Source organism: Vipera berus (genome assembly GCF_964194415.1).
Source record: "Vipera berus genome assembly, chromosome: 2".
Lineage (NCBI taxonomy): Eukaryota > Metazoa > Chordata > Lepidosauria > Squamata > Viperidae > Vipera > Vipera berus.
This window is the reverse complement of record NC_138203.1, coordinates 262,392,942-262,410,800: the sequence shown is the minus strand read 5'-3', so window position 1 is coordinate 262,410,800 and position 17,859 is coordinate 262,392,942. Positions and strand designations below refer to the sequence as shown.

The 17,859-nt window shown below is 41.3% G+C and overlaps 1 protein-coding gene across 1 annotated transcript; it reads left to right on the top strand.

The window, feature by feature from the left end:
- Nucleotides 1-3,639: 3,639 nt before the first annotated feature.
- DALRD3 (DALR anticodon binding domain containing 3) lies at nucleotides 3,640-17,745 on the top strand. The gene is made up of 13 exons (XM_081318666.1): nucleotides 3,640-3,858; nucleotides 5,555-5,853; nucleotides 6,156-6,421; nucleotides 7,219-7,277; nucleotides 7,370-7,495; nucleotides 8,079-8,149; nucleotides 9,320-9,378; nucleotides 10,317-10,399; nucleotides 11,439-11,562; nucleotides 13,931-13,989; nucleotides 14,705-14,818; nucleotides 15,197-15,265; nucleotides 17,168-17,745. Exons 1-13 carry the CDS (start codon nucleotides 3,670-3,672, stop codon nucleotides 17,285-17,287), a joined length of 1,638 nt encoding a protein of 545 aa, XP_081174792.1. The 5' UTR covers nucleotides 3,640-3,669; the 3' UTR covers nucleotides 17,288-17,745.
- Nucleotides 17,746-17,859: the final 114 nt, after the last annotated feature.

Here is a 17,859-nt window from a genome sequence, read left to right as displayed (position 1 = left end):
TTGTTATTCAAATGCATTCATGCACCAGAAATCTATTGCTTTCACTTATTCTAATTCTGCTTGCTCTGAAGAGCTGAATGCCAAGCAAGACTGAAATATGGTGGCAAAAACCCTTTACACATTCAGTGAGTGTGGTGTTTGAAATATCTAGCAATACTGTACATGGAGAATATCCCTTTAATTGGCAAGGAAGAGCTGATTAGGTGGAGAAAATAAGATGAGCACCCTATTTTCTCAGCCTTGTGTCCAAGAAGGAGAAGGAATTCTGGCTTTCAGAAACAAGCTACTAAAGCAATAATTAATTCACTTGATGAATTTTGAAAGTGTGAAAGAAAGGTTTTATTTGATATCTGGATTTGAAACTATGCTTTTGGAATTGGGGCCACTGGAGAAAAGTAGAAAACGAGAGAAGAGGTTTGGATCCCTTAGATCAGGAATTTCTTATTTTGGCCTCAATAGTTGAGTTTTTTAAAGGATTAGTTTAATCAAAAAGGAATCTTAAAAAGCATCACAAAGTGCTGACTATACATGAAAATTTATTTTGCACATATGGTTTTAAAAATGAAGCGGCCAAGGCCATGTAAGAGACAAAACAAAAGATTGCTGTTGAGATCAAAGAGGCTCGGCAAGTATAATCTTTCTTCCCTCAGTGTGTCTGATAAGCTGTAACCAAGAAAAAAAAATAAAAGCAATATGTATCTTTTTCTGCTAGGAAAAAAAAGCAGAAAGAGAAGTGGATGCTTATAATCCACTTGATGGCTTTGTCTTTTTGTGGCATGCTCCTTCAAATATTCTGGACTGTTCGTGCTTTGCCTTGCTTTGCTGCCCAAATGTTGCTAAAGCCTCAGTTTCCTTCAAATAGAACTTTGCTTGTAATAATTACATCAATAAACCAGTTGTTTTCTCAAGAACCAAATTGAAGTGGTTTATCATTGTCTTCTGGAAAATATTTTGGATTTCCCAAGCCAGCCCCCTATTGGTCCAAATTCTATTTGACCAAGCTGAGCTTTCTTCAAAATTATTCAAGGCCAGCTAGGTGCTGTCCCAGATCACTCCCATAAATATGTCTCATTTCATGCACGCTGTGTTTCCACAGGCCTCTCTCCAGTAAAAGACCCAAAAGCAAACTTACATGATGAATTAATGGACATTATTAAGTAGGCCAATAGCATCAAAGAAGAAGGACAACTTTATATGTTGCTCTTTGTTGGTCATCTGTGAGGATTATGTAGCAGAAAAAGATACACTTACAAGTATTACCATTATATGGCCACTCATCTCTGAATGGCTAAAAGCTTAAAGACAACAATGATGAAAATATATCAAATAACTATACAAAATGTCACAAAGGATTGAGGTCTTTGGTAATTCAAAAAACTTCAAATATAGAAATCCAGTGCAGATACATATGGTGCAGCTTTGGATATTCAATAAAAATATGAAATATACAAACAAAAACTATTTTATTATCTACATTCTGTTTGTATTACTTTTGGTCTAATAATAATGTTTTACTGTTGGTTTTGATAGCTTTCAAGTTTCCTTATGCTTCTTATGAATGAATCTACCTAATGAAAGATAATGCTTATGTGATCAAACCTATTCACACAAATCCATACAAATAGACACATTTCCACCTCAGAAAGACTTGATGGCCAAAAACATGCATTTGGAAACAATGTATGTAGTCCTCGACTTAACAACAGTTTGTTTAATGACTGTTTGAAGTTACAACGGCACTGAAAAAAGTGACTTGAGTTTTTCACACGACCATTACAGCATCCCCATGGTCACATGATCAAAATTCAGACACTTGGCAACTGACTCATATTTATGATGGTTGCAGTGTCCCTGGGTAACCTGATTACCTTTTGCGACCTGACAAGCAAAGTCAATGGAAAAGTCAGATTCACTTAACCATGTTACTAACTTAATTACTGCAGTGATTCATTTAACAACTGTGGCAAGTCGTAAAATGGGTCAAAATTCACTTAACAAATGTCTCACTTAGCAACAGAAATTTTGGGCTCAATTGTGGTCATAAGTCGAGGACTACCTGTATATGACTGATTAGCATGCTGAAATGAATAGCAGTGAAATGGCTTTTCTTGACTGAAATCTGATTATATATTCAGATCAGAGTATTAGTCCCTGCAAACTACAATGCCGTGGGATATCTCAAAAGCGAGCACTTACTGTGGCACAAAGTTTTCAAGACTAAAAAGTTAATAATGCAGCAAAGCCCATAAACGCCTGACCTGTATTTTCAGGTCTCATACCGTATAATATAAAGTTTTAAAGTTTAAAGTTTATTATATTTGTATACCGCCCTTCTCCCGAAGGACTCAGGGCGGTGAACAGGGCATATATAAAAATACAAAATTACAAAAATTAAAAGAGAATTAAACACGAGCCCAAACTAAAAACAGTAGAAAAGTGTAAAAAATCCCCAATAAAAAACCCCAACGCATCCCCCATCAGGCCAGGCTGGACTGTTCAAACAGGTAGGTCTTCAAGTCGCGTCGGAAGGAGCGAAGGTCAGGTGCCATCCGGAGCTCAACCGGCAGCTGATTCCATAAAGCCGGGGCGCCCACAGAGAAGGCCCTCCCCCTGGGGGCCACCAGCCGGCATTCTCTGACCGGTGGCACCCTGAGGAGGCCCTCTCTGTGGGAACGCACAGGGCGGAGGGAAGTTGACGCCGGCAGCAGGTGGTCCCCGAGGTACTCCGGACCCATGCCATGTAGGGCTTTAAAAACCATTACCAAAACCTTGAACCTCACCCGGAAGACAACTGGCAGACAATGCAGCTCGCGGAGCAAAGGTGTAACATGGGAGTACCGGGAAACTCCCAAGACAACTCTCGCGGCTGCATTCTGTACCAGCTGGAGCCTCCGAGTGGTCTTCAAGGGAAGCCCCATGTAGAGAGCGTTGCAGTAGTCCAGACGAGAGGTCACGAGCGCATGAGTGACTGTACACAGGGCATCCCGGTTTCAGATATACCTTAGTCCTACATTGTGACTCAAACTTGGCTGCTCTCAGCTGACTTCAAATCCCAGAATTCCCTAGCCACACATCTGAAAGCTGCCAAAGTTGAGAAACATTGCATTAGTCTAAGAAGCAGCACGACTTAGTATCTTACTATCTTCCAAGGAGAAAGAAAAACAGTACGAAATTGCGTATTGTTAGTCTATTTAAAAATTACATATGCAGAAGTAAACGGAGTAACTCCAAACCCAATCTCCAATCCTTTCGCTGCAGCCTCAAAACACTCCTATTCCACCAGGCTGACCTGGACTGACAGGCATTTACAATTTTTAATTTATTTTTAGTTTTTAATTTTAATTTATTGCACAGATGATTTTAATTTTATTTTTATCTTAATTTCTGTACTTATTATATGTTTTGTTGTTAGCCGCCCCGAGTCCTTCGGGAGATAGGGCGGGATATAAATCCCATTAATAAATAAATAAATAAATAAATAAACCCACTTTCGAAGTACACGAGTGAGAAGTGGCAAAACACCCCGTTCTATACAGATTTTTCCCCCCCGACTTTTCTTTCCCAACGTCACTTCCGTCAAGCTCGTGCAAGGGAAACCCCCTCAGTTCCTGCCCTCGTGAAGACTGTTTGGACCGTAGAGTGGTGTTTTTTTTCTTCCCCTCTGTCGCTATGGAGACAGCCGACGGCCGGCTGCGCGTGTCAGAGACCTTGGAGGCATTCAACGCCGTTCTGAGAGGAAAGGCCGGAGATGGAGCTCGTGCCTCCGTTTGGTTCAAAGAGAACAGCGCCCGAAATTTACGGAGCCGGGACTTCCTGGCCCCCAGGGCCGCTCTAAGGGCCATCTTCGCGAACGGACAGGTGGGGGGCGTGGCTAAAATGGGCGGGGCATTGAAGGGAATGGGGCGGGCGGGCCGGCTGGCTAACCCAGTAGGACAGGGGTAGGCAACCTCGGCTCTTTTATGACTCGTGGACTTCAACTCCCAGAATTCCTGAGCCAGCTTGGCTGGCTCAGGAATTCTGGGAGTTGAAGTCCACGAGTCATAAAAGAGCCGAGGTTGCCTACCCCTGCAGTAGGAGAAAAAAAAAAGCTGGAACGTTTATTAGTCGACGTGCGAATGAGTTACGTAGTTGCACCTGCCCGACCATGCCGGGTCGTCCAAAGGCGAAACAATGCGACCTAATGCATGGATGGGAGGCCATCAGGAAACCTCGGGGTTGTAGGCTAGATTGGGAGTTGAAAAACCATCCCCGAGGAACACAGAAATAAATTAGTGCTGTCTTTTTGCAAACGTAGTAGCTTGTTGTTGCCTCAAAACGTAGGCACTCTTTGAGTTTGGCGTGAAGCTGATAACTGAACCCTCGGTTTGAGAGGTTTTTGCAAAGAGGTGTCTTTGCCCACCTGAAAATACGAATCACCAAATCATTCAAGCCCAGCAAAAAGCATTTATTTAGGGGGGAGGGAGAGAGCAGGTCAAGTCTTTATAGGGTACGGAAACAAATGATAGATATATTTGGTATATGTGATACCTCAGAAAGCAAGTGGTCAAGGCATTGATTCCCTGTGAGTTTTGAATAGTAGAAAAAACAATTATTCTAGATGACAGCCATAAATGAGTACAGACAAATCTGGAATATTGACAGTGTTACCAGTTTGGAGATTTTGGAAACAAATCAATAGCTTTTCATGGGAACCAAATTGATTTATCTATATTGTCATAACAGACATTTGAGATTTTATAATTTCAGAAATTGGGCCCTAGAGGGAACTAAAAACTCCAGGAAAAGGCGGAGGGGGGGGGAAAGTTTCCTTTGGTTTTTGATCACAGGGATTTTCAAAATTGCACAAATATTCCAGGTTTTTTTTTAAAGAATGGGACCAGAAATTGTAGCTATAATGTAAGAAATGTCAGCAATGTTGTCTACTTCTATGGATAGACTATGTCCAACAGATGTTAATGAAGGAATGATAAATATAAAACAAACTTTGCCTGATGCAGAAATATTAGAACATTGGGTAATAAAAATTGAAATTAGCTAACTCAATATCCTTTTTAAAAGCTCTGCTGTAGTTGTGATGGCTTGATCCTTTGTCTCCTGGCACTCAAACCTGTCAGAGACTGCTGTCCTGTGGTCTCCTCATGAGGACCAGCCATCTGGAATACATGTGGGTAATCTCCCCATCTCCTCTTTATTCAGAAAGGTTGGAAGAATCTGTCTACTCACTGATTCTTCAATCTTTGCCTCAGTCATCATCCCCACTTTTTTTACACTTACACTTAATTCTTCCATCCACTGGAAATCCAAAATTCAAATGTATTTCTGAACAACATATGTTATGGTTTGTATAATGGAAATAGAATTAATTTATTTTCTTCTGGTTTGTAAGAGAAACTAGTAGCCCTCATCTACAATGCCATTGTTGTGGCTTATTCTGGAGCTTTAAAGTGACAATATCTTCATTTCTAAGGTCTGACATGCTTTGTTTCTGTTCTTGAACAACAAGCACCAGAAGGAAGTCAAATCTGCTTGTCTTTTGTGTTTTATATTGTAATAGGTTCCCAAAGACATTGTTGAGAGTATACTTTCACTGAAGTGCCCAGGAATGCCTCCCATTCACAGCTGTCAAACTGTTCCAGCTGGATTGACTGTGCAATTGGATAGACCAACGGTCTTTGAGCAGGTTCTGACAGCTCTTCCTGCATATACAAAGCTTCCTTTGACATCCCAGGGACCCTGCATCATCCTCAATTGTGTGCCTCTGCATGGGCAGAAAGAACTGAAGTCACTCAGTCTGGGTCATCTGAGGGCCATCTTGGTCACTGACCACTTGGCAGGCCTGCTTCAAGCTCAAGGGTTAGTGCATGGAATGAGCCTTTTTTGTCAATCACTTTACAGCTCAGGCTCTAAAAACACGTATGGCTTTCCTACTCCTCAAAAGTCCTTTCATTTTGGGTTGTCAAGAGATTTATGAGGTGCAAATTAGGTGCACTTCCATTGGCTCATGGCCCTTGAATCTCTCTATTATTCTATACAATAATGCAGTGCATAGTATCATTTTTCAGAGGATTTTCTGCCGTTTATATTAGCGGTAGCATGAACTCAATGATTGTGAGTTTGTTTGCTGTAGAATTCCTTTGTTTGTTTTGCACAAACAGAATACACGTGGAGCTGGTTCCAGCTTTTATCCATGAAGAAATCCATCAGTTCTTGCATCAGATACAAGTTGATTGGCCTTCTGGGTCAGAAGCCTCTCCAGTTCCTGAGGACATTCTGGCCTTGAAGGAAACCCTTTGCCAGTGTCCATATACCACAATTATCCAGACAGACCAGGATGAAATTGTATGTAAACTGCACTTGAAAGAGTTCCTGGAGAAGCAAGAGGGACTAGAAGGCTACGACCCCAACTTGGATGTCTTTCTTGGTAAGTGGCTGATATTCCTTCAGGTAATATTTTTTTAAATATAAATTTTCTTGTTGATTTTCCAATATTACACTTATATCTTTCAGATAATATATGAACTGATTGATTATATGCCATCAAGTTGTTTTTTGACTCCTAGCAACCATATAGATAGATTTTCTCCATGATGAATATAGAGAAATAGCATTATTATATCCATCCTTATGCAATAATCCTGCAAATTAGGTTACTGTGAACACTTCAATTGTATGGATGGGACATTCAGGCTGAGATGACGACCTGCAGGATTTGATTTTAGTTGCATACTGCATTTCCTTCCAGAAAGCTTACAAAACAGCAATATATACAGTGTTAAACCATCACAAGAAAATAGTAATGCTCAGGAACAATAAACAAAGCAAGTAAAACAATATTTATTAAAAAAAATGGGTGGGTGGACTGGCAACCTGAAAGACAGTCTGTTCCTGCAGTATTTACTATTTTTCAAATGCTGAATGATTGGGAAGATTTTAAACTGTAAAGTTACCTCTCTTTGGGGTCTGAGTTCCATAATTGGAACGTGGTGGCTGAGAAAGCCCTAGTTTTTTACTTTCTTATTGTGAGCTAAATCCGGTCCTGCTCTACTGTTTATTGTCCAGATGGATGTTATATAAGGGAAAGGGTTACAGTTAGAGCTAGAGAGCATTTCAACTCCATATGACTCGGGGTAAAGAGTCCATGAAGCGAGACCTCCAGGATACATATACATAGTGATTTCAGCCTGAGTGTCCTCTTGGTAATCTCCTTTCGGGTTTCAGTAACGGAAGAGAAGCTGTACCATGTGGCTGAGCTCCAGCGTGTGGCCCAGCAATGCACGGTGAGTAGATTGACAAAGGTTTGGCTCATGGTGGGTGGAAATAGCAGTCTTACCTGTCTATGACTCTCTTGGGAACTGCTGTTCTTCTCCAGGAGGCTGTGCCAGGGGTTTGCTGCAGTATTGTGCATATTGTGAACAGCGAGGAGGCTTTTCAGCAGCAGAAGGTGGATCTGTTGTGGAGATTAGTAACACAGCCACAATCTTTCACAACTCACCAGGTATGGAATGGTGCGTCTTCTGGGAAGGGTTTTTATTATTATTATTACTATTTATTTTGGGTGCTTTCAAATCAATATTGACTCCTGTTAACTTCCTGTACAAGCTACTGCAGTTATCTTGGTGAAACTTTCATAAGTGCTTTGCCTTTGCCTTCTTCTTCCAATGGCTGAAAGAGAGTGGCTGGCCCAGTCGTCAACTGGCATTGTGCCTAAAGTAGAACTAGAACTCTCAGACTCCCTGTTGCTGGCCTGTTGCCTTAGCCACTGTCCCAAACTTACTTTGGGGAAGGATATACTGTATACAGTACAGCCAGACTTTCCCCACTCGATTGGATTGCCTTAAAAAAAGATGACACACATTACTAAAGCTACCCTGTCCCGTGTCTCATGCTCAGCCCATTCCAGCAACCCTGCTCTGTGACTTTTGCTAAACGGTCCAGGTATCTTATCTACCCCCAAAACACCTATTCCTCTGTTGCGTGCCAACATCTTTTCATAAAAAGTGAAAAGCAATTTAATGATGGAAAGTAAATTTTGTCAGGAGATTGCTTGTGATTAGTGGTTGGTGTTTTTTATCTCTTAGAAACACCTCGTCTGTGGGCCTGTGAAAATTACCTGCACTGATTCTTGCATGAATGCTTTTCAGTACTACCAGTAAGTTCCCATTCTCGCTCATGATTTCAGCAGAAGTATCCCTTAATTCCACTTACGTCTCTTTTCCTTTAAGAAGGACCTCTTTTCCTTCCTGAACAAGCTGCTGGTAACACTTTTACTTGGATGCTCCAGAAAGTAAGGCGTGTCACAGCAGCTCACCAGGCAGAGCAATCCCCATTTTACTGTCGGTTGACCTTGCTTGATTTGTGTAAATCTGTAACATTCTTGTACACGTTAGAGTCCCTGAGAAGGCCCCTAGAAATGGAAAGACAGGTCTAGTAGTCTTGAGCTAGCAGGATAGTCCTGTGAGTGGGTAGAATTCACACTGAGACTTTTGGCAGGGCCAACCCAAAATGGGCGGGAGTTAAATTGTAAGCAGTGTGTAAAGACTTCTTCCTGGGGAAGTGACGGTTTTCCATCACATCAACTTTGGCAGCCAATAATAAAAAGAGAGAATAGATATAAAAGAAAAATACTCTTTCCCCTTGACATAAATATTTCAGTATTTTGGTAAAAGAGAAGCATGTGCCTGGTCTGAGAAAATATCTTAAAGAGGCATTGGTGGGGACATCTTGGGAAGACTCCTCTTGGATCACAGAACTTAGACAAGGTGAATGGCAGCATCAATTTTGAGCTGCGTCAGAGCTGTATCAGAGCCAGATTAGAGAGCCCTGATCTGGAAAACACCGTCAGACAAGATTGTTGGGCCTAATGGTTAGCAGAAGATGGGCCAACAGTCCCACCCATCCCATTTAGGATAAGTAGGTGAAATGAGCTGGTCCAGGGCTGGGGTCCATTACATTACTGTGGTTGTACTTTTTTTTTCTATTTCCATGTGTCTTAGCAACTATAGGTTGTTACAGTAGAATATAAAATAAAGGAAGAGCTGGACCACAATGAAATGAATACTTGAAGGAAGGGAAATTCTTCCTGGAAGAATTCTTAAGCCCTGTTTTTTAACTATTGTAGAAGAAGAAGAAGAGTTAACATTTCAGGAAATAAATAATAAATAAATAATAAATAAATAAATAAATAAATAAATAAATAAATAAATAAATAAATAAATAAATAATAAATTTACTGTTTGGAAAATAGCAGCAGTGATATTGTAGGCAGATGAAGAAACATACATGGTTTTTCAGCTGAGATCTTGTTGTTTCTAACTTGTAGACTACGACACTCCCAGATGTATAAAGCTTCAGTGCTGAAATACGGAGATCTCTCTAAAGGTAATTGTTCATCCTGCTATATATAATCATCATTTCCCTCTCATTTTATTGTGCTCCTTTTTGGAAATTGTGTCACCCGTGAGAATAATGGTAATGTATCTTCTTGCTGGATGGTAACTTGTTTTAGTTAGAACAAGGGAAAATATCTGTAGCTACAAATATTCGCCAATATTGCAAGGGGAAAAATATATTATTTATTTCATTTGTTAGATTTATGTCTCAGCTTTTCTCCAGGAGAGAATTGACACCAATATATTATCCTCATAGCAGTTCTGTGAGGAATTGCTGTGTGCTGAGAGAATGTTTTTGGCCCAAATTTATCCAGTGTGCTTCTGTTCCTGATATGAACTTTTATGCAGCAATGAAAGGCTCAAAAGAACACATTATATAGAGAGACTCTGTTAACCTATTCATTAACTGCTTAAGCCAGGGGTCCTCAACCTTTGCCGGCTGAGGAATTCTGGGAGTTGAAGTCCACAAGTCTTAAAGTTGCCAAGGTGGAGGACCCCTGGCTTAAGCATTACAAAGACAAATTTTCCTACTCATTTGCCTTGTTGCTCCGTGGTGAGGAGGGACCTGTCAGGGTTCTTCTTCTAAATTGTGATTGTTCTGTTCTATCTACCACATCCGACATTTCAGTTCTGTTAACTCTTCCATGGCTGTATATTGTCTTGAACCTAGACCTTGCCAGTCATACTTTCAGTTTCTCCCAACTGCTTGAAATACTTTCTTATGAGTCTTGTTGAATTTTTTAGTTTTTACATTCAACTTCAGAAAGAAATCAAAGGCTTCCCCTTCTAGATCCTCAATTGACTTTGGTGAGATTGTAGTCTATAAATCTGATTAATTAATAAAACAAATTATTGAGGGTTAAGTTCAATAGAAGGGTTTTTTTTCATTTGTGATGAATTTTCTCTTTTTTCTGCCCTTTTTTGCAGATGCCTCATGGACCAAAGTAATCAGCGTACTGACATCAGCTGCTATCCGATTTGAGATGCTGAGTATAGTTCATCAGAATCAGGTAAGCAATGAGGGTCAGCCTCTTGAGTAGAAATAATAAGATTTCTGTGCTATGGAAAGATAGAATAATTTTGGAAAACACACACATTCGTATTTAGAATAAGCATGCTGGATTATAAACACAACGTGGTCATAAACTTACCTAAATTTGCGTAATTATGTTGAATACAGAATTTGTTTATATTCCTATATTCCAGATGAAACTGAACATGAATTAAGAGGAAAAGGAATGATATCTACCCTATTAGCTTTTCCTATCTTAAAGTTTTCTGGATAGAAACATTTTTGTTCTCATGCTATATATGGGATCATGGGAAATAACATTCATAACATCTAAAGGATCCACAAGGGGGAAGGCAGTGGTATATGGGACATTGAACAGAGATTGCTGTCACAAGTTGATGAATTTGGGGGGGAAACCAGCAAGTGAATCAATGCAATGTCACTTCTTGGCAAAGAGCAATTTTAGCAATTACTTCAGGCTGCTGGATGTGTCATTGGCCTTCCCCAACCAGGCTAGGCATCCTGGGAGCTTCAGTTCCAACATAGTTGGAGTCACCAGAAGGGAAAAGGCTGAATAAAAACAGTTTTTTATATAGACTGAATGGTGCCTTAATGCAGCAGAGCCCAACTAGTAGTTTGCATACTGTAGGTACGGTAGGATTGAGGGTAAGACACTGAAACTTCAAGTCTTCCTTGATAGGATCCTTGGTGGGATCTTCTCCTTGGTGGGATCTTCTCTGGCAGTCTGGGCCTAAAACAGAAAATACTGAGAACCGTGTCTGGAAGTTGAATCATGACAACTGGATTTTTATTCTGGTTGATTTGAAACTTTTTGCTGCTTATCCAAGAGGCTTATCCAAGAGGCTTCTTCAGTCTGATGAGAACTTAATCTTCATCAACTGTGAACCATGGCTACAGTATTTTCTTTTAATTCATTTCTCACAGTGGGACCTTGTTTTAGGGTAATCGATGGGCAAGATTACGGGGGCAGGATTCAGGATCTCATTGCCAACAAGAAATTATTTTTGTCCCCTCAGGTTTTCTTGGACGTAGAAGAAAGCAACATCTCTACGAAGGGGACCAAAGGCGGAGCTTTTGTGATGTATAATTGTGCTCGACTTGCCACGCTCTTCGAAACATACCAGAGATCAGTAGAAAAAGGTGAAGGTCTTGTCGGCTTGGGATGCTGGGTTCATCCACGTTTCGGCCTGGCTGAATTGGCCGTGTTTGCATTATTTCGAAAGAGTTTTGCATTAGATGTTCTACTCTACGTGTTTCTAAGATTGGGCTCCAAACAGAATAAAATACTAAAAAGAAAGTTATTGAATAAATATTGAGAAAATTGAAGAAAAAAAGATACAGTGTTTCTTGTTAACAAAGACCCCTCAAAAGAACTGATAATTTCTTTTGCTGCACCCTCTACATGGTCAAGTGATTGCATTTTGGGCACTTGGCAACCATTTGCAGCATCCTGCAGTCACGTAACCATAATTTTTTATGCTTTTTGCCGGTTTCCGCCATTTGTTTCTAGTTTCTAGCAAAAAAATAATAAAAATCATTGGATATAATGGATTCGATGAATGCTGCATTTGCTTAATGACTGCTGCCAAAAAGATCATAAAATCAGTCATGGTTGCATAGTGATCTACTTAACGACCACCATAATTCCAAACTCAATTACAGTGAAAACTCAAGGGATATGTGTATACTAGTCACTGTTCCTTCAAGCTTGCTGACCACCGAGAAATGGCAGTGCATGAACTCTCTTGAACCACCTGTTGTGAGTTTTTTTCCTGAGTCTTTGGGATTTCACTGAGGTTTAAAGGGTGTGGGGACTTTTTGTTCTTTTCTTACGAGGTAAGGAGGATAAAAAAATAACACCTGGATATGGCTTAGTTGGCATATTTGATCAGTGTCTCGATTGTAATTTAAACAGGTGACTCACTGCCAGGGATATTTTAAATATAACAGGATCTCTAGACCTGGGCTTTTCAACTAGTGGTACGGGTACCACCTGTGGGTACATTGGCACCTGGCAGGTGGTATGTGTTGTGATTCAGGGTCAGCCTGTGGGTTCGGCAGTTGGGTCGGACGATTCAGAGGAGGAGGAGGGGGGTGTTGGAGAGCTTGCTGAGGATAGCCTTGAGGCTCCGCAGAGCCCTCAGCCAGGCCCCTCATCTGGTTACTACGCAGACCCAGCTGTGTGAGCCTGACAGCGTGGATGAAGATGACCCACAGCTGGCCCTGTTCAAGGACGCTCCGACGCAGGAGGCAGTCAAGCAGGAGTAAACAGAGGAAGGCAATGGGGCACCTCGGAAGGAGGCAGAGAGAAGCCATGCCTTGAACTGTTTAAAAGGGGAATGCGTGGGAGGGCTGGTTTGCTGAAGGCAACCGTTTGAATAGCCCCTGTTTCATGGTTCGTGTTTTGTTTTGCTCTGTTTGCTTTTGTGTCCATAAATTTGGCAGGCTTAGATCCAGCCTCTTGCCTTCTTCTAAAGGGTTGTCCCTGCCTTTTCTGCAGGGCCGGTAGTAGGCTGGTACAGAACAGTATGCAACCATCCTAGAAAAGTGGTGACGGGGAAGGGGAATGAGCTGAACTGGTTGCAGCACCATGAGAGACGGCTGGAGCTGCAGGGCTTTCAGGGCTCAGTGGAAGCTCCTGGATCGGCGCTTCTTCGGGGCTGTCAGGGTTCAGCGGAAGTGCCAGGGTTCAGCGCCAGGCTTCAGCTGGAGCTCAGCGCAGATCCTGGCGCTTCTGCTGAGCCCAGAAGAAGCGCCGATCAGCTGGAATGTTGCAGCATCTCCAGGGTCTTGTGATTTACATTCAGATGCTTGGCAACTGATTCATTTTTTTCAGTGCCATTGTAACTTCGAACAGTCAGTAAGCGAACTGTTGTAAGTCGAGGACTAACTGTACTTCATCACTTTTTCCCTTTTTTGGGGGGGGGTTCATCAAGTTTTTGACACCTTGCTAGGCGACTGGTGGTACTCGGATGTTGCCATATCCTAAAAGTGGTACAATTGGTGAAAAGATTGAAAAGCCCTGCTCTAGACTAGAGGACAACTCCTGGGGATGACTATCAAGAGATCTTTCTAATAAGTTGGGAAACAGATGATTCAGCCTCTGTCAAAGATGTTTATACTGGTGTTAATATTTCTAACATACCATTACTTTCCTCCTTTCTGCAGGTGTTAGAACCCATCGCCTCTTTATCTTAATTGTTTACGCATAGCAGTATAAACATAGAGTGGTTTGCAATACAGACAGGCAATCTACAGTGCTTGTAAGAAATTTTTAAGTGTGCAAGTGGAGGAATTTGTAATAGAAAGCTTGCTAAGTTGCACACAATTTGCAATGACTTGTTAGAGTACTTATAGATACGGAAGGAAACAGTGGATCATACCACCAGGTCCTCACCAGTCTTCCACTCTGCCACTACAGTGCATTAACTAATTTTGTTTTCAACTCTGACTAATCTTACTACATTTCTTGTTTACTGTGGTGACTAATATCTGCCATCCAATTCAGGTCTGTATCCAGTCTTTCCCCAGTCTTCTGAACTGAACTACTCCTCTCTCAGGGAAGAGGTGAGCAAAGAATTGCAAAGACCCAAACCTGGAGACTTCTCTAGATTCATTTGAAGAATACAATGTGTTGGAAATGAAAAACTTCATTTTCAGGATAGAAGGTTGTTTTACCTAATTCCCCAAATAAAAACTAGGTCCCAGTAATTTGCCTTCCATGATCAGTCCATATGATCTTCTAGTTTGTTATGTATATCACAGTAAGAGGGAACATCTATTGCACAGACATTGGCTGCTGAAGTGAAGTCTCCTTGGTTGATCATTTCCCTCATTTGTATATTATGATAAAAGTTTAAACGCAAAAAGATCATTTCCCTCCTAGTTTGCAATTTGAAACAGACCTTCCTTCCTTCCTTCCTTCCTTCCTTCCTTCCTTCCTTCCTTCCTTCCTTCCTTCCTTCCTTCCTTCCTTCCTTCCTTCCTTCCTTCCTTCCCTATAGCATATATGCAGTACCGCCACTCTTTTCCTCCATTCTCGAGCTTAAGCTGAGTGTTGAGAGAAAGATTGGTGATCCAGTACTTTATTCGTACATGGGAGTGGGAAGAATATATATAAATATTTTGGGAGGGAATCATGGTTTCCACTCTCCCCATCCTATTCACTGATGACCCCAATGAAGCCAGGTTGATGCTTCTACTTGCTAGATGCAATTTGGAAATAGCATTTGGAATGAATTCTGTTGGACAAACCCAATCCTCTGCTCTACGTTTTTCCTAGGGGGAATGGCTCTTGTTATTCAATAGTATCCTGCCTTTCCAGGAGGTCTTGACGCAGATAATGCAGTTCCTGCTCCCCAGTGGTGGGATAAGAATAACAGTTAGCACGGAGGCGGTAAGCTGAGACATTGCATGGCAAAATGTTATGATTCCTTTCTCTTCCTTCATCTTGTTTGATTTTTTCAATGTGTTGGGGAACGATTTTAGCATCTTATGCCAAACCTCAAACACGAATTGCTGCTGAAGTTCAGACTCCAGACAGGGGAGATAATTTTTCACTTGAGAAGCTGCTTTGATTGGGATAGTTATTAAATTCCTACGGTAGGCATTAGATTGCATCTGATTTAGTCTCTGTAATATCCAGTTAAAACAGACCTCAGATAGCAGTTTTGGAGAAATGTTTAATCATCTCCTAGACACCAACTGGCAGCAACCTTCATTCTCCCAAGGTATTTGCACTAAGAGAAATGTAATTGTCTTGCTTTTGTTATAGATGTGTAAGTTCCTGATTCAGCTAAGCATGGATTTCAGTTCCTACTACAACCGAGTGCACATTCTAGGGGTAAGTGCTCTAGAAAGGTTATGAAGATATATAACATTCAGAATGTAAGTCCAAAAGGCACCATATAATGCCTCTCATTATAGTAAATAGAAAAAAAATGATGGGTTTACTGTAAGTCAATAAGAGACTTAAAGCACTATGAATAATTTAACCTGGCTTGTAAGTCCTGTTAACTATAGCTTGAAGACTCCTACAAACTGTTTATAAGATAAACTCCTTGTATCTCATTCCCAACCCACGATGGAGGAAGGCTGAGTTCATCCTTAGCTCTTCCAGTTTTAAAGTTGAGTTTAGAATTTTTTCCCCAATACATGTCTTGGCATACAAATGGTCTATGACACTTCATGCACAATCTGGGTGATGTCATCTCCTCAGTATCTATGGACTATGGACACATCCTCTCCTGATGTTGTCCTTCATTGAGATTTTAGGTCCACTGCTGGGGAAAAAACCTAGACAGTTGGAAGGATTTGCCCGTGTAATGGGTCATCCGCTCTTTGCAAAGCAATATTCTGGTGGGCTTCGTATATACAGTGAGCTCCTTATATACAGTGGTATCCCAGTCTTTTGGAAGACTGCTAGACCTGTTGTTCAACAGGTGTAGAGTGGCTTTTCAAAAGAATGGTAAACCTTTATGTTAAAAAATAGAGGAGGGGAAATGCTGACCATTTATTGCTGAGTTTGTTCCTAATTAGTGTATTAAGCATTTTACTTCTGTCAAAAGGGATATTGTATGGCCATGTGTTTTTACTACTATTTGGAGGCAATCAAAGCTCAGTTATCAGGGCACAGCAAATCATGACTGCATTTTTTTTGCTGATTCAAGGATTGAAGGAATAAATATTAACATGGCTACGAGAAAGAGCCCTCCAGTACCAAGTGTGGCAGTTGGTGACAGCATTGATCTTGAAAAAAAAATCCAAACCGCCACAGGCTGGTTCATAATTTAGATGGGAAACCACCCAACAATACCCAGGCTGTGGGCTAGATTTACTAAAAATGTAATATACTCAAGAAAAACAACAATATATTTTACAAACATTCTAATGAAGCTGATAGAATTTTGAGGACAAAAGGCTTAGATTTGTTCTTGACATTGTCCCCACATTATGTGAAAACTAGAAGCTTTTCTTAAATAGTAAGATTTCAACTGCCTTTACCATTTTTACAAGCGAATTGTTAACGTGTGGGAATCCTTTTCTTTGATGCGATGACAGCAATACCAGTTTTTATACTCCAATAGCATTTTCCCTTCCTGTTGGCCAAAGGTCTCATAACATTGGAAAGTCCCATAGCACAAAAGTGTCTTCTTACTGGTTACTAAAAATGAAATCCCCCCAATGATGGCTGTGTATTGTGTGAATCCGTCTCATTTCTGGATGGTGAAGTGTGTCTTTTTCCAAGCACAGTCGCAGAAAGAAAGGAAAGAGAGAACAAGAAAGGATTTCATCCCTTTTTCTTCCCACCCTCAACTTCACGCAAAAAGAAAGCTGTATTTGTTGATCATTACAGTACTTCTATAAGGGACGCGGTGGCTCAGTGGGTTAGGATGCTGAGCTTGTCGATCAGAAGGTCGGCAGTTTGGCGGTTCGAATCCCGAGTGCCGCGTAGCAGAGTGAGCGCCTGTTACTCGTCCCAGCTTCTGCCAACCTAGCGGTTTGAAAGCACGTAAAAATGCAAGTAGAAAAATAGGGACCACTACGGTGGGAAGGTAACAGTGTTCCGTGCACGCCTTTGGCGTCTAGTCATGCCGGCCACATGACCACGGAGACGTCCTCAGACAAGCGCTGGCTCTTCGGCTTTGAAACGGAGATGAGCACCGGCCCCTAGAGTCGGAAACGACTAGCACGCATGTGCGGGGGAACCTTTACCTTTACCTTACAGTACTTCTGCCTCCAACAGGAACCACGTCCCCATTTATTCAGCCAGATGTTTGCCCGGCTGCAGCTGATGAGAGCTGTGAGGGAAGTGTTCCACAGTGCCCTGGCCACCTTCCACCTACCTCCTCTGAGTCAGATCTGATCAGGTTGGTCTCAGACCTGTGCTTGGGAACTGCATCAGCCTCCCTTTGGTGAAGAGGAAATGGGAGCACATTCCTATGAGGGAGACTAGAGCGTGGAAACGTTACACTGAACTGACCAGTGAACAACTACTTAGTATATCCTTGCAGGATACCTATTTTGTTGCTGAAATGAATGCCCTGAATTGATAAAAACAGGAGATGTAAACTTCCTCTGAAATGATTCTGAAATTCTTGGGAGATAATGAATGCCAGTCATGGGACAGAGAAAGAGGCAAGTATTCTGTGTTCTGTTTCTGAAGCTTGTTTCAGATCGCACTGGGTTGAAACAGTGTTAAGAATCCTTATGCCGAACGAATCTACAGCTGATGGATGCAAATGACTGTTTACTTACATGTTTTTCAATTCTGCTGTAAAATTGGAAACATTTATTTTCATACAATAAAAACTGATGCCAGTAGCAGGGCAAGAGTGTGTAAATAAACTAACGCAGACACGTGGAAATCTGTGAACGCAGTTCTTCGAGGGTTCTCTGTACAAGCTTTTCTGTGCTGTTGTACTAATTTTATCTAAA